General features: G+C 34.4%; 3 protein-coding genes and 7 non-coding genes across 28 annotated transcripts in view; 2 read left to right on the plus strand and 8 right to left on the minus strand.

The window, feature by feature from the left end:
• Window positions 1-5,708: 5,708 nt before the first annotated feature.
• On the minus strand, window positions 5,709-6,252 carry LOC106341321 (RING-H2 finger protein ATL40-like). Its single transcript, XM_013780110.1, has one exon. It carries the CDS (start codon window positions 6,234-6,236, stop codon window positions 5,775-5,777), a length of 462 nt encoding a protein of 153 aa, XP_013635564.1. The 5' UTR covers window positions 6,237-6,252; the 3' UTR covers window positions 5,709-5,774.
• A 7,343-nt stretch (window positions 6,253-13,595) lies between these two features.
• LOC106337412 (protein IQ-DOMAIN 1) lies at window positions 13,596-15,669 on the plus strand. The gene is made up of 6 exons (XM_013776515.1): window positions 13,596-13,742; window positions 14,311-14,394; window positions 14,480-14,602; window positions 14,677-14,904; window positions 15,012-15,125; window positions 15,215-15,669. Exons 2-6 carry the CDS (start codon window positions 14,335-14,337, stop codon window positions 15,485-15,487), a joined length of 798 nt encoding a protein of 265 aa, XP_013631969.1. The 5' UTR covers window positions 13,596-13,742; window positions 14,311-14,334; the 3' UTR covers window positions 15,488-15,669.
• Window positions 15,670-16,081: 412 nt separating this feature from the next.
• Window positions 16,082-22,500, plus strand: part of LOC106342065 (nudix hydrolase 22, chloroplastic) — a 13,781-nt gene continuing 7,362 nt past the window's right edge. For 16 of the 19 annotated variants that reach the window (XM_013780875.1, XM_013780861.1, XM_013780866.1 and 13 more), the window contains exons 1-9: window positions 16,082-16,369; window positions 16,480-16,625; window positions 16,820-16,939; window positions 17,037-17,234; window positions 17,323-17,463; window positions 18,352-18,420; window positions 18,754-18,852; window positions 19,437-19,532; window positions 22,471-22,500. The exon at window positions 22,471-22,500 is cut by the window's right edge and continues 123 nt beyond it. In XM_013780875.1, the coding sequence (XP_013636329.1) occupies window positions 16,129-16,369; window positions 16,480-16,625; window positions 16,820-16,939; window positions 17,037-17,234; window positions 17,323-17,325 (708 nt within the window). In that variant the 5' untranslated portion in view covers window positions 16,082-16,128 and the 3' untranslated portion in view covers window positions 17,326-17,463; window positions 18,352-18,420; window positions 18,754-18,852; window positions 19,437-19,532; window positions 22,471-22,500. Of the gene's footprint in view, window positions 16,370-16,479; window positions 16,626-16,819; window positions 16,940-17,036; window positions 17,235-17,322; window positions 17,464-18,351; window positions 18,421-18,753; window positions 18,853-19,436; window positions 19,533-19,878; window positions 20,469-22,470 lie in introns of those variants that run through there. The other 3 variants (XM_013780863.1, XM_013780876.1, XM_013780880.1) reach the window with 3 other exon arrangements.
• Window positions 18,587-18,658, minus strand: TRNAP-UGG. Its single transcript has one exon. It is a non-coding gene; the product is annotated as a tRNA-Pro (tRNA).
• TRNAP-UGG lies at window positions 19,295-19,366 on the minus strand. The gene has a single exon. It is a non-coding gene; the product is annotated as a tRNA-Pro (tRNA).
• On the minus strand, window positions 20,316-20,387 carry TRNAP-UGG. Its single transcript has one exon. It is a non-coding gene; the product is annotated as a tRNA-Pro (tRNA).
• Window positions 21,167-21,238, minus strand: TRNAP-UGG. Its single transcript has one exon. It is a non-coding gene; the product is annotated as a tRNA-Pro (tRNA).
• On the minus strand, window positions 21,338-21,409 carry TRNAP-UGG. The gene has a single exon. It is a non-coding gene; the product is annotated as a tRNA-Pro (tRNA).
• On the minus strand, window positions 21,509-21,580 carry TRNAP-UGG. Its single transcript has one exon. It is a non-coding gene; the product is annotated as a tRNA-Pro (tRNA).
• On the minus strand, window positions 21,677-21,748 carry TRNAP-UGG. The gene has a single exon. It is a non-coding gene; the product is annotated as a tRNA-Pro (tRNA).

Consider the following 22,500-nt stretch of genomic DNA (forward strand, 5'->3'; position numbering starts at 1 on the left):
ATATTTTATACGTACAATCATATAAATAAGGGCAAATCTCCAAAATAGCATCTTTCTAAGTTTATGTCATAAAAATAGCCCCCAAAAACTAAAATGACCAAAATAGCATTTTATCTTTTGAAAAATTTAATTTTTTTTTTTTTTTTCAAAATTTGAAATCTTATCCCAAAACTCCACTCCCAACCTCTAAACCCTAAATCCTAAACCCTAAACTCTAAATCCTAAACCCTAAACCCTTAACTCTAAACCCTAAATCCTAAATCTCACCCCTAAACTCTAAACCCTAAACCCTAAACCCTAAACCCTAAACCCTAAACTCCACCCCTTAACTCTAAACCCTAATGTCTAAATTAATTTACCATTGGGATATAAGTGTATATTTATCTCTTTTGATAAAACATTAAGTGCTATTTTGGTCATTTTTATTTTTAGATGTTATATTTGTGACAAAAAAAATTTTAGTGTTATCCTAGTCATTTTCTCTATAAATAATCACACATACTATATTTTTAAATTTCAATGTGAAATATAAAAACCATAATTTAAGTTGGTGTTTGAAATTGAGCTTTGTATTGTATTTTTCTTATATTTATTGAAAATATTTTTATAATGGTTTTTGAAAAATATGTTAATAAAATCAAATTTTGAATATATGTATATTTTTGAATGAATTTTTGATATAAATCAATTTTAAATTATTATTTTGATTTGAATATGTATATCAAGTAATATAAACCCATATCTTTTTAATATAATATAATGGACTTCTAATTTTTTTAATAGCATAAGCACTTTGCTTTTTTTTCCTAACTTACTACTATCCATGTTTCCAAACAACACTACTTTTTTTAACTGTTATCTATGTTGCCAAACAAAAGTTTAAAGTATTTCAACTTTAGTAAAATCAAATTTTGAATATATTTATATTTTTGAAAGAATTTTTGATATAAATCAATTTTAAATTATATTTTGATTTGAATATGCATATCAACTAATATAAACCCATAATTTTTTTAATATAATATAATGGACTTCCAATTTTTTTAATAGCATAAGCCAATTCTTTTTTTTTCTAACTTACTGCTATCCATGTTTCTAAACAATACTAATTTTTTTAACCGTTATCTATGCGGACAAACAAAAGTTTAAAGTATTTAAAGTACTTCTATTAAATACTTTAATAAGATAGATTATCAATTATGTCACATGGCCCTGTAACGACCGTGAACCGGTTAACTAAACCAATTGGTTTATTTTCATTGAATTTTGATTATTTTTAATCCTATCCAATATTCCCTAACCTAAACGTGTAAACCAATATATTTATTATACCTTATTGCTTCGTAAAAAGCCAGCCACCATTTTTAGATCCTAAAAGAGATGCCATTGTTATCCCATGCCTGATCATCACTCTCTACTTCCCTCTCGATCATTCCTTCACTTCTTACCTTCTTCTCATATTTTTATGTGTTGGATGTCGACGGAGAAGACATGGCGCAACCACCTTCATCAATCATGATCATCGCCGTTACCGTCTCACCACCACCGGCCACCGTTTTCAGCCGCTGTGAGTCATTCCTAGGGCCGGCCATTGGCCATGCCAAGTGAAACATTTGAACATAGCCTTCAAATTTTATGGAAAAAAAAAAAAAATTTAACTCCCAAATTTGTCAAAAAATAGTTTTTACATAGCTATAGCCACAGGCTCCCAAAATCTCACATTCCCCACTGGAGACGAGCGTTGATATCGGAGATCTTGCTTTGTTGTTATATTGTAATAAAGTCAAATGGTTATGGAGAACGTGAGGAAAGACGTGATCAAAGGAACCAACCATGGATTGTAGGTGTGACTTGTAAGACAAGTAATTCCTTTTAAAGCCTAGGGTTCCCGAGCATGTCCCGAACCATTTCTGATATTGGCTAAGGTGAGGGTCTATTCCCGACATTCTCTTACACGGCGTAGGATTTCGAATAAATATAGTTTAGTTCTAATATGATCCGTCTTCGTGAATTGAATCTGTATAATGTCTGTTTGAAGTCTGCTTGATAGTTATTTAGGTTATTTGCTTAAATCGGAAATAGGAAGTCAGATGATCCAACATTTCTTGTCTATATGATTTAATTTGATTTATATTTATAGTTGGACTAGGGATAAGATTGGATTTTTAGCCGGGTACAGTGAGGTGGGTTCTGTATGCCGGATTGTGTTGTGTGTGGGGTTGTGGCCAGCTTAGTCGACCTGTTGAGCCGTAACCCTGTCACTACAAGAAAACACAAGCTTAACGAGGAATATTTTTCCTCGTTAATTTACGTCGACTTTACGAGAAAATTACACGGAAAAATAAAATCAGCGTTATTTCCTCGTAAAGTAACCATGAAACAGTTTCGTCGTAAAGTCGATGTAAAGAGACGTGGCTTTTACGAGGAAATCGTATATCCTCGTACATTCCACGTAAACTTAGCGTGGTCTTTACGAGGTAATAATTTACCTCTACTTAGCGACGAAATTTTGAATCCACCAACTTTGTTTGTCACACGTTTTTTTTTTCGGCCACCTAACTAATTTTCGTCGTAAATTCGTAGAAAAATTACAACTACCAGATTCGAAAATTTTCTATAAATAAGGACGTTTGAACATCATTTTAACCACACCAACAAAAAAAAACGTGAAAGAAAAAAAAATGGCTGGCTCCAAGAATATTTTCGAGTTGCGGAAGTGAATGTATATGCATAGAGATGATAACGGAGAGTGACGAAAGAATACCTTGCGGAGCTGGAGACATTTATGCATCAAACAGATTCAACACCGCTCGCCCAAGAAAGTGGTAAGATGTTCTGTCCTTGTCGGAAATGCAACAATTCGAAATTGGCAAACCGTGAAAATGTTTGGAAGCATTTAATAAATAGAGGTTTCACGCCAAATTACTATATCTGGTTTCAACATGGAGAATGTTATAATTATGATCAGAATGATGCTAGTAGTAGTAATAGCAATTTTCAGAAAGAACCGGTTGATCATCATTTGCATAATGAACATAGTTACCATCAGGAGGAGATGATAGATTATGATAGGGTTCATGATATGGTAGCTGATGCATTCATAGCTCATGATGAAGACGAAGAACCTAATATAGATGCAAAAAAGTTTTACGAAATGTTAAACGCGGCAAATCAACCACTTTACAGTGGTTGTAGAGAAGGTCTCTCTAATTTGTCGTTGGCTGTTAGAATGATGAATATTAAAACTGATCACAATATATCTGAAAGTTGCATGAACGAATGGACAGACTTGTTTAAAGAGTATTTGCCAGAAGACAATGTGTCTGCTGATTCTTATTATGAGATCTACGAGGAGGTAAATTTTCTAAAATTTTAATTGAAGTGGATAAGATTTACAAGGAGGTAAATTTTCTAAAATTTTAATTTTTTATTATTCATTTAATTTAGCTTTAAATTTTTACCAACAATATTTATTTTTTGTTTTTTAGGTTTTTCCTTAAAAAAGGGACGAACGTTGGGGATTAGTTCCGTCAACGATATTCCGAGAGCGACATCGTCTTATGGTCAGCGATGGGATGATGAAATCACTAAGCTGCGTAACGAGTTGGCCTCGACAAAAGCTCGTACGGGTGGAGTCGAGGGCTTCTTGGACGTTATAGCGGCCACAAATCCAGAATGGGAGTCCATGTTGAGGAACATGCGACAACAACATCCCATTCCAGGCGAGTCATCCGACACACATAACGAGGCGGGTGTTGCGAGGAGGAGTGAGGAATTCTACCAGGCGATGAACGACCCTTAGTTCTTTTTTTNNTGTATTATATAAATTCAAAACTTATTTATATATAAAATATTTTCATATTGATTTATTTTTATTTTAAATTTTAATTCATTAATAAATTAAATATTTTTTATTATTTTTTAATTATATTTTTAAATTCAGTAAAATAAAAAAACGAAGTAAATTCGTAGCTAATTTACGACCTATTTACGTGGAAACTTTACGAGGAAATAACGAGAAAAAATAAACGAGTATTTTACGAGGAAACGTTTACGAGGAAATGACGAGGAAATATAAACGAGTATTTTACGAGAAAATACTTTCGTGGTAGTTACGTGTACTTTACGAGAAAACACTTTCGAGGTATTTACGTGTAGTTTACAAGGAACACGTTTCGAGGTATTTACGAAGAAATATAGCGACCTGCTTACGTGGAATATTTACGTGGTCTTTACGACGAAATGATGTACTTCGTCTTTACGACGAAATATTTTCCTCGCTAAGTTACGACGAATTGGCAAAGAAATATGTGCTACGACGAACGAGTAACGAGAAAACGTGTTTCCTCACTAATTCCTCGTAAAGCCTCTTTTACGACGAACTCACAAGGAAAACCGCCTCGTTAAACTTATGTTTTCTTGTAGTGTGTGAGGTCGATAAATCGTCCCAGCTTATGTTTATTCGGAGGGCTACGTTTGGGTTCATGGACTTCGGGTTTAACATTTCATACCTCATTGAGGAACTCCCATGTTGCTCATCCATTTTTTTTCCCATTGCAGATGAGCTTGCCGAGTAGTTGGATATCTGGACGGTTTGGTGTTTTGAGGATCATTATATTTTTATTTCGGTTTTCATTTGATTTATTTGACGTATTTTTATAAATCAATTTAATGATGTATTTATTTGTATTTATTTTATTAAATGTTTTGGTATTTTAATCAGTTTTGAATAACACGGTTTAATTCGATATTTTACCGGTAGTTACTCGCCGGTCATGAGAGAAGAGGAGACGGGTGTTACATGCCCATAAAAGAACTCTGATCCGAAAACAATAATTGAATTTTAACTATGTTTTCCTCTTTTCAGTTGTATTTGATTACGTAAACATCATATAATGATGCATCATATATGCATATTCTTACTTCATCTGTAAAACAACGATTAACTTCTACTACTTTAGATTCATAAGGAGTATGATTTTGTATTGACTTAAAAAAGATTAACTCCCCGCGGGGATAGTCTCTTATGCTAATCAGCCACATAGGATCAGTAATATAAGTTTTTTTTATGGAAAGCATGGTTACTCTCCACTCTTTCATCGAAATTGTTTTCAGTTTCTTCTATTTGGTTCAGTGGTTGTATTAAATTGTGTTTGTACCTTGTAAAATATTTTTGATATCAATATATTATGATTTTTTCGGAAAAGAAAAGCTGCATAGATAAGAAGATTTGACTATATGCAATAAGATAAGTATATATGGTCATCATCACACTTTTCTACGTAGAGTATGTATAAGATATTGATGAATAAAGCATATATTTATATAATTTAAGCCCAAACACTGTTTAATAACAGAGTTAACTGAATGTTAATCAAAACTGAAACGTGACCATGTATAAGTCTGTGAAGAAAATGAAGAAGATTCTAAACTTACAACTATTTCTTGTTGGCTTATGAGATAGTAGTATATATTATATAACGAACGGTGGAACGAGCTATTTTAAACTTCACGATCAAATCAAAAGTGTCTCTCTCGCTTGATCGAGCATCTAAAATTCAAGAAGTATGACTCAAACTGCGCATGTTGAGTTATATCATTATTTGTACACCCATATCAATCAGAAATGTGAAACCATATATAAAAAAAGGTAAAACCATATAATTATCAATTATACTATGTTTTTTTGCAACAATCAGCTTGTCCGCATGACATTTTGTACACAAGTCAGCTTCATTTTAATGATAATTCATATATTTATCAAAAAAAGAAAACTATACTATAGTTTCTAGAACCTTGTCCCCAGTGCTAGCCATGGGCTCAGCCATTCTACGACACACCGGACAAGTTACGTGGGTTTCAAGCCACCTACCAATACATTCCTCATCAAACATGTGCTTACAATTTGGTAAAACCGTAATCACAACATTCTTGGGGATTAACCCTAAGCAAACCGGACATTCTATCTCTTGATTGGTGCTCTCAGGATCATTACTGTCCGGTTTGTAAGAAAAGGTCGGAAAGGCAGCTATCACGGAAGCGCTAAGCCCTTGGCCCGGAGGTTCTCTTCTGCGGTGGTGGTGGTTGTCTTCTGTTTCCGGTAACACATCCACAAACCTACGGCGTTTGAGCAAACACATAAATAGAAAGATGAAGATAACGGAGATAGTCAAGAGAGACATTACGCCGGCGAACCAAAGGATGATTGAGTTTAACGAAGGGTCGTTGAAACCCATCTCTTTGATTTATACAAAAATGGTTCTCAAAGTTAAGTAATGATACAAATCAAATGACATATACATGTACCCTTATGTATAGATCATTGAGAATTGACATTTTCTTAGACCATGATTAACCCAGGGTTTTTAGAATATGATTCTTAGCGGAAGTTAAGAAACTGTTTCTTAACTTTTAACTAAAAAAGCTAAGAACCGGTTCTTAAAATCCTTATTTAAAAACCGGTTCTTAGCTTTTTTAGTTAAAAGTTAAAAAACAGTTTCTTAACTTCCGCTAAGAATCATATTCTAAGAACTCTTGGTTAATCATGCTCTTAGAATATATTTGGATAAAGCGTTGAAATACGATCACGACTAATGAACTTGATAACATTATCAGTTTAATAAAAGAACAGGGATCAATTGAATCGGTACACCACAAATAGGATTAGTTTAAGACTTTAACTTGCTGCTTGTGGGGATCAGTTTATACATAGAAGGTGTGGAGAAAAAGCTAAATGGATAAGGGTACGTACGAAGTCATAGTTGATGGGATTAACTATTTGTATGTCTGAAAAGACGTAAAGATTAAAGAAATCAATTATCGGTGAGAATTTGGAGAAATTACCTCTAGATTCACCATCCAATAGTGTTTGAGTATTTGATATTTGATATCTTTTAAAAAAAGAAATAGAATTGAATATCCAAATTACATTATATTTTTAAAATAAAATAATAAAAATACATAAAAATAGTCACAAAAAATAAATTAATTAATATTGTTAAGTCTTCGGTAAAATACTAAACTCTTTACCCTAAATTCTAAACCTTAAACCCTAAACGTTAAACCTTGAACTTTGGATAAACTCTAAACCGTTGGAAAATCTTAAACCCTAAATCATTCATTAAAAACTAAATTTTAATAACACTAAACCCTAAATCCTAATCACTAAACCCTAAACCTTTGGGTAAACTCTGAACCCTTGGATAAATCATAAAATCTAGGGTTTAATTTTAAATATTTTTGATTTAGAGTTTATGATTTATCCGAGGGTTCAGGGTTTATCCAAGGGTTTAGGGTTTAGTGATTAGAGTTTAGGGTTTAGTGTTATTAAGATTTAGTTTTTAATGTATGATTTAGGGTTTAAAATTTTCCAATAGTTTACGGTTTATCCAAGATTTAAGGTTTATAATTTAGGGTTTGGAGTTTAGGATTTAGGGTATAGGATTTAGTATTTTGTTAACGGTTTAACAATATTTATTTATTTATTTTTTGTAACTATTTTTATGTATTTTTATTGTTTTAATTAAAAATATAATCTTATTTGGAAATTCAATTATTTTAAATTTTTTGAAAGATATCAAATATCAAATACCCAAACACTATTGCTTGGTTAATCTAAAGGTCCAAGAATTTCTCATTATCGGTACCAATATATTAGAGGGACGGGCCCAATTTTAAAATTATTAGAGTTTAAATAAAATATTAATTCTAACATACAAATCTATAGGCATGAGACTTATTATTCAAGATCCGGATTCGATCCGAAATCCGCTCCGATCCGCTCTAAAAATAGAATATCTTGAGTGTCCGGATCCGAATCCGGATAGTAAAATCTTGGATCCGTCCAAACCGAATCCAAATCCGGATATCTTAATTTTTAAGTCTGGATATCCGGATCCGGATCCGTATATTTAAAACACTTTAAATTTTTAAATTTCATTAATATTCATATTTGATATATTAATATTTATACATGAATTAATCTTATAATATTATATTTTAGCTTTTACAATATTATAGACATATATAAATATATTTATAAATATTTAATTTATTTATTATATTAAAAATTTGTATTTAAAAAAAAATATTATTTTTAATTATTTTTACGGATCCGGATCCGGATATCTGCGGGTAATAGAATATCGGGACGGATATCCGAAATACGGATATCCGAAAACCACGAATCCGGATCCGGATCTGGGTACCCTGAATTTCCCGGATATATCTGGATCCCTCCCAACCCCACAAATCTATACTATGTGGACATTTCTTTTCTTTTTGGCTAATTTGTTATTTTATTAGTCTCATAGTCTAGAGTTTCCGCGTCATGACGGTTTTAAGAAATATTCTCATAATAAAAACTTCATAAAGTAAAAAGGTAGACTTGCAGTCGGCTCATATGAAATATGCCTACTGTAACTATCAGTAATATTTTTTAAATAATATGAAGCTTTAAAATGTAAAATTTAGAGTTTAAAACTGTTTTATTTTAATTATTAAAAGTTTCGTTTAAGTTATTTTGTAAAATTTTAGATATATATGACAAATATCGACTAAATTTAATGGAGTTGGGTATGCCATGTTATTTTCAGATCCTTAATACCCGAACCCCATATGGAACCGAAAAATTACGGGTATTTTATGGGTATTTAATTATAGACCCGAACTGACCCGGACCCGAGAAGAAACGACCCGAACCCGACCCGAAAATTTCTAAGTACCTATTGAGTCTAAATATTTAGGACCCGAAAAACCCGGACCCGAAAGGAACCGGCCCGAACCCGATCCGAAGACCCGAGCGCCCAGGCCTAACCATCACCATCATCTTATTTTGTTGTTTTTCTTCGTCTTCTTCTTCTTTTTCATTATCACCATGTGTATGATGTTCTTCTCTTTTCTGCCAACACGCATAAAATCATTATTATGAAGTTGTTTAGAGACATCGTTGCAGTTACTAGCTTTATCCATTTGGTCAAACCATACTTTGGATGCCTACGGTCAAGAATTCTCCATTTTGCTTTTCACACTCCAAATTTCCGCTCAATCACTGATTGCAAGCTTGAATGTCTCCGGTTAAACACTTCTCGAGTGTTCGTTGGTTGTCCTCCTCTGTTGAACTGATCTAGATGATACCGAACTCTACGATACAAACCAAGATACTCTGTTCTTGTGGGATATCCAACATCAACCAGATAATATTTTCCGTTTGGCGGATGTGAAAAAAAAAGGCTCATTCCTCGCCAATAAGTCAACACCTTTGTGTCATGTGCTTCACCTGGTATACCCACATAAGCATATATGAATTTCATATCAAAGTTTTATATGGCAAAAACATTCATGGCCGGCTCTTGTTTTCTATCCATGCATGCTTCTGCATTTCGCTTAGGAGGACGAACTGAGATATGAGTTTCATCCAATGCTCCAATACAATCTTGAAAAAATGGTCAGCATCAATCATCATTTCTCAAAGCAGGACACACTCTTGTAAACTCACCATCTTCTGGTATTAGTGCATCTGCAGAAAATTTCAGGAGAGCACTCAAAACCTCATCAAGTTTCCTTTCTACTGTATCCAACGAACGTTGATATCTTTCTGCAATAACCTGCATAGTCTTAGCTTGACCCATCACTTCAAGAAACATTGCAACCCTTTCTTCAATATAGACATTACTCGTCTCTTGTAACCCATGCCTCCTCGCTAACATCTTACACAAATCTTGAAATGTTCTCTGATTCATGCGAAGAATATCATAACGTTGTTGATCTGATCCGTGCATAAGCTATTGAACATGATGCCACCCTGCACCTTGATATGTTATTTGAAGCAGCCTCTCAGGCTTAAACACATCTAATGAATTAGATTCATATCATCTTCGTCATCATTATCATCCATCATCCACCTAACCATCTGCAAAATATTAAAAATCATATCTATAAGTTCTGAAAATAATCATATAAATGGTTGCATATACACTAAACAAAAGACAAATATCATAAACACAATTGACTCCATAATCATAAATAGTCAATGTGAAGAGCTAACAATATACACGCACAAACACATTCTAAGCCAATCATAGACATGTGTCAACACTGTCGTTAAAAAAAGCAAAATTGAAACATATGTCTTAACTCTTAAGCACATGCAAGAACAAACCCACATGCTAACCACGTTCTTTAAAACCAGATAGTAATGCCATTAATCTACTTGTTTCAATCAATTCATAACACAAAAAGAGTCATAACAAAACCATACTAAAATATTTAGAACATCTGAAAACACTACAATCCACTATAAATCTTAACTCCAAGCATATTCTCAAGATAGCTAATCTTCTCATCATCACTAAAAAAAATTATAAATGCATGTCTATTTTCTTCATCAGATTTTTGATTTTTAATTGCAGCAATGTGAAATGATGACCACTTTATCACCGCATGCAGCTCATTAAGTATATCCACTACATAATATGTACGGCATCTCTGATTACGCTCCAACAGCAGATGATCACGTTCCAGCACCTATAACATCTTTTCAGCTAGCTTATTTTTTTCTGCGAGAACTGTGTTGCGTACAACATAAGGCTCTTGATCAACTTATTTACGCTTTCTTTTTCCAGTCCTACTTGTTCCTGCTCTTGGTGCTGGAATATTAGTATCATATGAATCTGATTCATCTTCCTTCTCTACATCCATTCTAGAATCTAAACTAGCTTCTCCTTGCTGAGCACACCATCCTTCTGCTCCAGCCGCAGTAACAGCACCAAACTCTGATTCAAACATGTCCATGTTTGGAGGCAATTTTTTCTTATACTTTTTTACACCTTTCCATTCCTGTTTAAGAAAATAAAAAAATTATATACTTGAAACATACAAATATACTCATAGTAAACATACAACATTCTCACGTACTACATTCTCTAGACAGCATGACAATGACACTGTTGCTAGAAAGAGATCGACGAGAGAGGATGACACTTTTTTTCCGTCAAACAAAGAAACTGAAGATAGAGATGATGAGGCGTTAGTTTGTATAAGGTTTAGTTGCAATGTGTTGTGATTTTGTAAATATATTAAGGGTAGTTTTGTCTTTTTAAGTTGTTTTTTTGTCGCATGATTTTGGTCGCAACGCTAAAATTTTGACCGGTCAAAATTTTTAATCGCTAAATGCTAGCGTCTGATCGTTGTGATCAGTCGCTGAGTCCGTGACCGGTAAACAAACAACGCTTAGATGCTGACGCTAGCAACCTCCAAATGAACATGGCCATATATGGAAAGATACAACCAAAATAAATCTCCTATAATTTATAACGGGAAAATGGCATATTCCTCTATGAACTAATTATTTCCGGCTTTTTCACACACGGACTTTTAAACCATGCCAAAAATCACATAAACAACGGAAAAGTGGTTTACTCCCCTATGAACTAGTTTTTCCTGGCTTTTTCACACACAAACTTTTAAATCATGCAAAAAAGCACATGAACAACTCTATTTTTTTAATAACATACACAAACTATCTATTTTTAAACTAATTCACCTAAAACCATAAATGGTGTTATTTGAATGTTAACTAGGTTTGTGATAGGTGATAGCCGGTTTAATTTGGATTGATAAAAAAATTACTATGTAGTTTTATCCTTTTTTTTTGTCAACTATTTTTTTTTTCAGAAATAGTTTTACTCTTCATCAACAATTAGAGATAAAATTTATTATTCTGCAGAAGAATAAAATGTTTTACATGATGCATAAAGAAAGAAAAGCAGCAACTACTAGCTTACAATCTCCATGTATTGCCACAAGGAACTATAAAATCGGTGCATTATCCCCAACTAATGATGAATAGTAAAACGATTTCTGAAAAAAGAGCAATTGACAAAAAAGAAAAAAAAAATAAAAAGACATAGTATTTTTTTTATCAACCCAAATTAAACCGGCTTTCCACATGTCATAAGTTTAAATTATACTGTTACAGTTTTAGGGGAATTGATTTAAAATAAATAGTTTGTGTATGTAATTCTAAAAATAGAGTTGTTCATGTGCTTTTTGGCATGATTTAAAAGTTCGTGTGTGAAAAAGCCAGAAAAACTAGTTTATAGGGGAACAAGCCATTTTCGTGTTGTTCATGTGGTTTTTTGCATGGTTTAAAAGTTCGTATTTGAAAAAACCGAGACATAGGAGAATATGTCATTTCCCCAATTTATAACACCACAATAACATGTTTGTTTTTTTAATTATTCCTCTGATCACATTGTTTAGTTTTTACAAATTTGGGTTAAAGAATATCAAACATCTACAACTATGTCTAAACAGGATGGGTCAGGTTTTGTGGAAAAGCTCGTATCAACAACCCAACATAGTATACGTACAAGTGACCCAAACTCAAACTACAAATGCGTAGAAAACCCACACATTGTATACATTGTCTAATAATTTTTATTCACAAATAGAAAAATGTATCCATTAGAATTTTTATTTTTTTGCTAAGAATGCTTATATCATATTAATGATGTTTAGATTTTACAAAGTAGAATCTAAGAAATACTCTACCTCTGCAAAATCAAATAAAAACAAGGTAGAACAACTAAGGCAACATTACACATAAAGTTTAAGTGATCCAAAGAGACAAAAGGATACGAAATTGCTTCCTATTCCTTGTTGCCAAGATTGTATTCTTCACATCCCTATAAATCGTTTTCATGATCACAATTAGATACAAACCACATATGTGGTGGATGAGCTGCTCCTGAGTATCTACATAACTTTTACCATAATTATTGGGACATTTCATAATTATCTTTTAGAAAGATTCATTAATTAAATTTGTTTCCTGTCTGTAGAAGATATATCAAAATTTGGTAGGTGCAATCAATTGATTTTGGAAACTTCGGACCCCTCAGGGGAAGTCAAATGAGTCTGCTATAACCACTGCTTTTCTTGTCAATCATTTTGCTGGTAATCAGACCAACCACTTAGAAACAACATTTGATACCAAATATAAGATTATTATGCAAATTACATATACATAAAACAGCTTAACCAGTGACAAAATATAAGTACGAATGACGTGATTTAATCATTTGTATATTATGCAATTCTCATAACTAATCCATTGACTCCTAACCATATTAATTAGTTTTCAAAAGTCACGTTTGATGCCTAGTAATTTATACGCCATCACACCACTGCTTTCAACTTATAAACGTATACACTAGTCATCAAAGAACTTATGATATCTTTAGCAAAAATGAATACACACCGTGGTGATCACAAACTCTTCGTGACTATATATGGTTTTTGGCTTTTGGTAACTTTAAATAGACGGTACAAATTTTAGCAAAAAAAAAAAAAAAAAAAAACTTTAAATAGACGGTAAGACAACGTGATAGAAAAAGATCCCACCTGACAAATCTTGATTCCTAGTAGTAGTTGGTGTGACACTGTGACATTTTAATTAGATTAACCACTGATTATGATTTGTTTTTTTTTTTTTGGCTTACAAATAAAATAAAATGTGATTCCAGCCTCATAATAATATTCTCCTCCACAAGTCACGACGCCGTAATGATTTCCCCTTTTTTATAAGTACACCTTTACTTCTTCCTTGCTACAGGCCCCGAGAAAAATAAAACCATCTTTAATCATTAAATCACAAAATCTCTGTTCTGTTTTTTGCTTGTTCTATCTGTTTGGAGGTCACGGCTAAAACTAGTCTTCAATATCTTCACGAGCTTCTATAGGTATGTCAACGTTACCTACTTACCTTCTAGTATCTATCTTTAGCTCTCCTTAGTTGAAAAAGTTGAATGTTCGTTCTGGTTTCAATGGTTGTAGATTGGATCTGGAAACTAGTCAAGTTTGTGGATTTAAATTAGAGAATTCTTCAGTTTTTGTAGCTTTTCTTACTCATTTATAGTGTTGGGTTTAGTAAAGTTCGAACCTTTTTTCACGATTTTATTTCCTCTAATAGCATTTGGATTGTTTTCACCTTTTTCTCCAGCTGAATCTAATTTTTTTTGTTGGGTACTTGATTAGTTGATTTTGGGCTGTATATGAGTAGTGACTACAAGAACCCAGTCCAGTATTTGCAGTAAAGATTCAATTTTTGTGTATGCACACAAGAGTTTTCTCTTGAGTAGTAGATTCTTAGAGAGGCAGATGAAAGATGCAATTTTTGTATAGTGTTTGTTCTCTGTAGTTGTACATATATCTAGTTACGAGAATACATGTAGTTATCTTTATGAGGTCCTTCATTATTCAGCCGTTTTTAAGCAGAATCTTATACTCAGCATTTTGTATACATACAAGGTGTTTTGGTGACAAGAGTTTGAGATGGGTTCTGGGAACTTTTTCAAGGCAATAATTGGTTCAAAGAAAGGGAAACAAACAAAGGTATGTTTCACATTTGGTGTGATTATCAATACAGATGAAGTTCTGTTTTATAATAATGTTTCAACTTGGCCTTCCTTTGTGACAGGGACTTTCTACTGCTGTGAAATCAAAAGCTTCCAAGAAGAAGGGTACTCATGCTTCATCACTAGTTGTCCGTAGCGAGGATTGGGCAGCAACTAGAATCCAGTCTGCGTTTAGAGCCTATAAGGTGCATTGAGTTGTGGCTTTGTTTTTTTTTTCTTATAGTAAATCAACTGCTTAGTTATGTTATCTTTCTCACAGGCTAGAAAAATGTTAAGGCGTCTAAAAGGGATTGCAAGAGCAAAGGAGTTAACTGAAAAGCATCCAGTGAAGAAGCAAGCGGCGGTTACACTGAAGTATCTTCACTCATGGAGTAAGATACAGTCTCAGATAAAGGCTCGCCGAGTTGGCATGGTCATGGAAAGCCGACTGATGCATAAAAGATTAGAGAATCAGCAGAAGCTTGAGGCTAAGCTTCACGATATTGAGGTAATAATAAGACTCTCTGTCATTGTTCCTCAGACGCAAAAATAATCACAGCATTGAGCTCTCTCTTGAGAAGTCTAAAGCTCAGGCTGAGTTTGATACAAATGCAGGTTGAATGGAATGGTGGGGCAGAGACAAAAGACGAGATCTTGGGGAGGATACATCAAAGGGAAGAAGCAACGATCAAGCGGGAAAGAGCCCTGGCTTATGCCTTCGCTCATCAGGTAAATATATATAAAAAGAAACTTTTATTTCCCTTGTTTGCTGCTTTCTATATGAAGAAATAAAAGTTTTAATTATGTTCTCTGAACAGTGGAAAGCAGAGGGTAAGACTCAGTGGCTAGGGGGTTATGAGCTGGGGAATACTAATTGGGGTTGGAGCTGGAAAGAGCGTTGGATTGCTGTTCGTCCTTGGGAAGTTAGACATTCTTTGACTCCTAAGAAACCAAGGAGTTTAAAGACAGTTTGTTGCAAGAGTGAAACTAAGTCAAACTCACCGGCAAAGAGAGTATCATCAGTCTCAGCCAAAGCTCCGGCTTCTGGAGCCGCCGTGAAACCACGGAGATTGTCATTTCCAGGCGCCTGAAATTAAGTTAAAAGTCTGTATGCATGTAAGAGTATATGAATATACAAAACGTACAAGATTGCAAGATTTGAAGTTGGTATATTTATTTTGGTATGTCTTCTGTTCTGTCTGCTGTTCCACGGAGATTGTCATTGTCAGTGTTATGTGATGTGATGTGATGTAAATACATGTAATTTGATATGTAGGCGATGACGGTGATTCTTGGTGTATTTTTATTAATACATGCAATAGTTTGTCTCCATAGTAAACCCAAGCAGTGAAACCAGGAAAAAATATTTAAAGGGATAATATCATGTATTATCCAAACTCAACCCACAGCTGAATGAATATCTGAAAATTCGAAAACAGCATCTGAATATATATACATAAAAACGAAACCAATTTTCGAAATAAATATTCAAAACTTAGATAAAATCTTCAATATGATTTATGTATTATCTGAATTTTAGGTTCGAACGAATTCTACATAAAAATTCTATTAGAATGTGAAGTGTTATTAACCGAATCTACGGTTTAGTTTACAATCATCTATGAAATAACATTCAGACCGGACCGGACCGGACAAACTTGAGAGAATGGATCAGACCGTAGCTATCCATCCACATAAGCTCTTCTCGACAAGTGTGATTCTCCGCAAATTCATGGAGTCCGCAGCCGCGAAAATCTTCTCAACTGCATCATCCAGACTCCTCGCCTTGGCGCAGCAGCTTCGTCTATACAAGGCAGAAGAGAGCACCTGGAAACTGATCTCCCGCGTTGGGTTTCAAGAATCTACGTCTCCGGCGAAGAAAGCGGCTGTCTTGATCTGTCTCTTCGAAGGAGACGACGGCGATTTGCGTGTCATCCTCACTAAGAGGTCTTCCGGATTGTCTACTCACTCAGGTTTGTTACTTTGGCTTTTTTTTTTTTAAATTTGGCCACTTTTGGTTTAAAGGTCTCGTCTTTGGATGTGATACTGATAGTATGGGTGATGGGTTGAATTTTTTATGTAGGAGAAGTTTCTTTGCCGGGTGGTAAAGCAGAGGAGGGTGATAAGGATGATGATGGTGTTACTGCCACCAGAGAGGCAGAGGAAGAGATTGGATTGCACCCTTCGCTTGTTGATGTTGTTGCTTTCCTCGAACCTTTTCTCTCTCAGGTATGGTCTGATATAGCTATGTTTTGTGAGCACACAGAGTTATAGTTGATGGTTAGGCGGATTTGCATTTTGAAGTGTAGTAGGAGGAGACCATTGGTTCCATTGTTGGTTTAGGCTCTATGTCTGGTTTAGCTTTTTTGAAGCGAGAGAAACATTTTTCTTTCAAATAATCTTTGCTTCATTTTCCAATGCAGCATTTTCTTAGAGTGACTCCTGTAGTGGGAATATTATGGGATAGAAAAGCATTCAATCCAACGCCAAATCCTGCTGAAGTGGAAGCTGTGTTTGATGCACCACTTGAAATGTTTCTGAAGGTTAGTCTCGTTTCTTTTTTCATCAAGCATGCTTTATATATAGTTGCTAGTCTTTCTGTACTCGAAGCATCCGTGGTTTGAAAAGTATCTTACGCAGGATGAGAACCGGAGATCCGAGGAGATTGAGTGGAACGGGAAAAGGCATTTGCTTCACTTCTTTGATTACAGTACAGGAGATAAGGATTACGTTATATGGGGTTTAACTGCTAGAATCTTGATAAGAGTTGCATCTCTGGTATATCAACGACCACCTGCTTTCGTTGAACGGATACCTGACTTTAAGTACCCCAGAATGGTAGGCAAACATATTTTTACTCAGTCGTTCATTTCTATTATCATTATAACAAAAAGACAATAAGCTTATAAATGATGTTCTTTACCAGTGAATGCAGAATAAGCTTACTAGTTTATATGGATAGCTGAAGGTGATGAGTTCTTGCTTGGGACATACTGTGGCAAATTTCCATGAATCTTTTGGTGAGGATTAAGATCGTTGGAGATGTCTCTGTTTAGTCCTTTCCCAGGTCAGCATTGTATGACATATAATTGTAATGTTTCCTTCTGTCTGCACTTTGTTTCCAAGCCAGTCCTGCTGTATGTTCAATTGTGAGCAATGATGAATATCCATGTGATATTTGTACAAACATTGGTTTGCTGAGGCTTGTGAAAAAAAATAAACAATTTCCTTCATTATACTGTTGATTTTCTAACGTAGGAACTTGTCTTGCATGTTGTATCATCGTCAAGTTCATTTGAGTGTTATCTTACTTCAGTAAATCTGGTTGATAGCACTGTTGGTTTTTTCCCCTGGCTTAGACAATATTCTTACTTAATAGTTTGTAAATTATATTCCTGGTTTCTGCTTGCCATTGGGTTTCATCATCATGCTCTTCTTCTTTTCCCAACTAAAACTACGTTTTAAGAATCGATCTATGGCTAGAGAAAATTATTTAAAATGCTAAAAAAAACACTTATTAAGTCAGTGTGGGGTCTTAGTCACTTAGTTTACTTTTAGTGGTGAAATATATTAGTTAACAAGATCTGATTTGCTGGATCCGTCTCACAACTGATAGTCACTGTTTCATTTTCATTGTAAAGTGATATATATTAGTCAACTTGTGGAAGCTCTTGTGAAATCATTACATTAGTTTCAATTCGTTTTTACCTTGCTTCTATTTCACATGATATGTGTGCCATACATTTTATGGGACTTTCTGATGTAAGGAAACTACCCACTATGACATAAGGAATAATTATACACCATACCTGATGTCTAGTTCTTGTACTTCATACATAAGAGAATGTTTTTGTCTGGTCCTGTTATCTTTTGCACCGTATAGCTGAACTTTAGTTAAAAGCAACTGTTCTGAATTTTTTATTAATGTAGCGCTTGCTTGTTTCCTTCCCTGCAGCACACTGCCTGCGTTATCAAGTTGGAAAATTATCAAGTCAAATCTAAATCATTTGACCTGAAGGCAAAGGTATGTTGAGGTGATGTTTGTAATTTACAGCCGTACAAAAATTAGGGGAATGATAAGTCAATTGCTATCGTAAACGTGATCTTTGAAAAATCTGGTACCAAAAGACAGCAAAGTCTCTTATTATAATTAGCTCGAACTCAGAACATGCACTGCCTAAAAAGTCAATGGGGCATTCCGAGAATCGAACTCGGGACCTCTCGCACCCAAAGCGAGAATCATACCACTAGACCAAATGCCCGATTGTTTATGAAGGCAATTGAAATATTTATGTTGTGTTTGAAGTTTTATTAACTTTGTCAACATAGGCTTTATCCTTGGTTTTGTTTCCTGCAGCTCGTTCTTGGAGAATGTGGGATCATACAGCTTTGCAGTCGTGAGTTGTGCCTGATATGATGTGGTTCGATATCTCAGTCATATGCCCTGAAAGCAAAGGTATGTTGCCGTGATTAATTGTAATACATACTGATGCTGAATGTCTACGGATTTGCCAACTGTTGAGTTGAATATAAAAGAAAAGGCACTCTGATGCAAACAATTTGGTCAGTAGGATTTGTTTCTGAAGACTTTATGGGTAAAATCTGTTGAGTTTTCGTAGCTCATAATAAGGATCTCTTAAATCACAAAATTTCATACTTTTTGGAGGGTTTTAGAACAAAATAATTCTAAAAAAGACCCTCCAAAAAAGTATGTATCCTAGGACTTTTCTGATATCTGGTTAGTTATCTTAATCATATGACCTGAAAGCGAAGGTATATTTCATTGATCGTTGTAATTTATTTATGATGAAATTCTAGGAACTGGTAAACTGTTGAATTGAATATGATTTTTAAAAATTTGGCACCATACCAAACATGCACGGTTTAAAAAGTCAACAGGGGCATTCCGAGAATCGAACTCGGGACCTCTCGCACCCAAAGCGAGAATCATACCACTAGACCAAATGCCCGATTGTTTATGAATGCATTTGAAATACTTGTCTTTGAAATCTTAGTAATCCTTGATTTTGTTTCCTGCAGCTCTTTCTTGGAAAATATGGGAGCATACCGCTTTGCAGTCGTGAGTGCCTGATATTATATGATTAGTTATCTCATTCACATATCCTGAATGCAAAGGTATGTTTCTGTGATTGTTTGTAATATATACTGATGGTGAATGTCTAGGGAGTGGCCAACTGCTGAGTTTAATCTTAAAAAAATCTGGCACTAGAAGATAGGATTGTCAGTAACAAAACTTAATTATCATACTAAACATAAACTGTTCAAAAAGTCAAGGGGGGCATTCCGAGAATCGAACTCGGGGCCTCTCGCACCCAAAGCGAGAATCATACCACTAGACAAAATGCCCTGTTACTACTTTAACTCAATTAAGATGACTATATGCATGCTGCTAATTTGATCATATCTTGGAAATGCCATTTTGATCTTTCAATTTGATTTATGGGAAAATTTGTTTTTGTAGATGGTTGAATAGAATCATTTCTGGTTGTTTATTAGTATCTAAGCAAACGCATCTAATAGCAAAGGTACAATTTGGATCTTGTTTTCTTCATTTGATTAGTAAGAAAAAAATCAATCATTAGAATCTCTTAAGTGCATAGATGTGGTATCATGCAACCTGATCTAATGACTGAAATTTGATTTCCCGCTGTTGAGGTTATAGCCTTTGCATTTGGATCAGAAACATTCAGATTTTTAGGATCATAATTGCAGACATTAAATGTATACTGTCCAAGAATCAAAGAGAGCTGTGATCTCTGTTGACCTTTTCTTTTTGGCAGATGATAAGTCAATTGCTATCTTAAACGTGATCTTTGAAAACATGGTACCAAAGGACAAGAAAAGTCTCTTATATTAATTAGCTGGAATTCATAACATACACTGCCTAAAAAGTCAATGGGGGCATTCCGAGAATCGAACTCGGGACCTCTCGCACCCAAAGCGAGAATCATACCACTAGACCAAATGCCCAATTGTTTATGAAGACCTTTTAAATACCTGTGTGTTGTGTTTAAAGTTTGTTCAACACTTAATTATCATACTAAACATAATTTGTTCAAAAAGTCTCGCACCCAAAGCGAGAATCATACCACTAGACCAAATGCCCAATTGTTTATGAAGACCTTTTAAATACCTGTGTGTTGTGTTTAAAGTTTGTTCAACACTTAAATATCATACTAAACATAATTTGTTCAAAAAGTCTCGCACCCAAAGCGAGAATCATACCACTAGGCCAAATGCCCAATTGTTTATGAAGACCTTTTAACTACTTGTGTGTTGTGTTTAAAGTTTGTTCAACACTTAATTATCATACTAAACATAATTTGTTCAAAAAGTCTCGCACCCAAAGCGAGAATCATACCACTAGACCAAATGCCCAATTGTTTATGAAGACCTTTTAAATACCTGTGTGTTGTGTTTAAAGTTTGTTCAACACTTAATTATCATACTAAACATAATTTGTTCAAAAAGTCTCGCACCCAAAGCGAGAATCATACCACTAGACCAAATGCCCAATTGTTTATGAAGACCTTTTAAATACCTGTGTGTTGTGTTTAAAGTTTGTTCAACACTTAATTGTCATACTAAACATAATTTGTTCAAAAAGTCTCGCACCCAAAGCGAGAATCATACCACTAGACCAAATGCCCAATTGTTTATGAAGACCTTTTAAATACCTGTGTGTTGTGTTTAAAGTTTGTTCAACACTTAATTGTCATACTAAACATAATTTGTTCAAAAAGTCAACGGGGGCATTCCGAGAATCGAACTCGGGACCTCTCGCACCCAAAGCGAGAATCATACCACTAGACCAAATGCCCAATTGTTTATGAAGACCTTTTAAATACCTGTGTGTTGTGTTTAAAGTTTGTTCAACACTTAATTGTCATACTAAACATAATTTGTTCAAAAAGTCAACGGGGGCATTCCGAGAATCGAACTCGGGACCTCTCGCACCCAAAGCGAGAATCATACCACTAGACCAAATGCCCAATTGTTTATGAAGACCTTTTAAATACCTGTGTGTTGTGTTTAAAGTTTGTTCAACACTTAATTGTCATACTAAACATAATTTGTTCAAAAAGTCAACGGGGGCATTCCGAGAATCGAACTCGGGACCTCTCGCACCCAAAGCGAGAATCATACCACTAGACCAAATGCCCAATTGTTTAAGAAGACCTTTTAACTAGTTTGTTGTGTTTAAAGTTTGTTCAACACTTAATTGTCATACTAAACATAATCTGTTGAAAAAGTCAACGGGGGCATTCCGAGAATCGAACTCGGGACCTCTCGCACCCAAAGCGAGAATCATACCACTAGACCAAATGCCCAATTGTTTAAGAAGACCTTTTAACTAGTTTGTTGTGTTTAAAGTTTGTTCAACACTTAATTGTCATACTAAACATAATCTGTTGAAAAAGTCAACGGGGGCATTCCGAGAATCGAACTCGGGACCTCTCGCACCCAAAGCGAGAATCATACCAGTAGACCAAATGCCCTGTTGCTACTTTAACTCAATTAAGATGCCTATAGGCATGCTGTTAATTTGATCATATCTTGGAAATGCCATTTTGATCTTTCAATTTGATTTATGTGAAAAGTTGTTTTTTTAGATGGTTGAATAGAATCATTGCTGGTTGTTTATTAGTATCTAAGCAAACGCATCTAATAGCAAAGGTACAATTTGGATCTTGTCTTCTTCATTTGATTAGTAAGAAAAAAATCAATCATTAGAATCTCTTAAATGCATAGATGTGGTATCATGCAACCTGATCTAACGACTGAAATTTGATTTCCCGCTGTCGAGGTTATAGCCTTTGCATTTGGATCAGAAACATTCGGATTTTCAGGATCATAATTGCCGACGTTAAATGTATACTGTCCAAGAATCATAGTTCTTACTTTGAGATTAAAACACAACAATCAAAGTTCTCTTACTATTCTTCAATATTGAAAAGTTTCTTTATGGGGAATTCTGTAAAATGAACTCGTCGACTCGACCCTTTGTTCAAAGAGAGCTGTGATCTCTGTTCACCTTTTCTTTTTGGTGCAGTGCAGCTAATTCTTGGAAGTCCTTCAGCAT

This window comes from Brassica oleracea, chromosome C4 (genome assembly GCF_000695525.1).
Source record: "Brassica oleracea var. oleracea cultivar TO1000 chromosome C4, BOL, whole genome shotgun sequence".
Lineage (NCBI taxonomy): Eukaryota > Viridiplantae > Streptophyta > Magnoliopsida > Brassicales > Brassicaceae > Brassica > Brassica oleracea.

Excerpts from the sequence above, each read along its gene's own strand:
- LOC106341321 (XM_013780110.1), bottom strand. The coding sequence starts at position 6,236 with ATGGGTTTCAACGACCCTTCGTTAAACTCAATCATCCTTTGGTTCGCC.
- LOC106337412 (XM_013776515.1), top strand. The coding sequence starts at position 14,335 with ATGGGTTCTGGGAACTTTTTCAAGGCAATAATTGGTTCAAAGAAAGGG. Across the intron at positions 14,603-14,676 it reads CTGCGTTTAGAGCCTATAAG|GCTAGAAAAATGTTAAGGCG; the intron begins GTGCATTGAGTT and ends TCTTTCTCACAG. Across the intron at positions 15,126-15,214 it reads CTTATGCCTTCGCTCATCAG|TGGAAAGCAGAGGGTAAGAC; the intron begins GTAAATATATAT and ends TTCTCTGAACAG.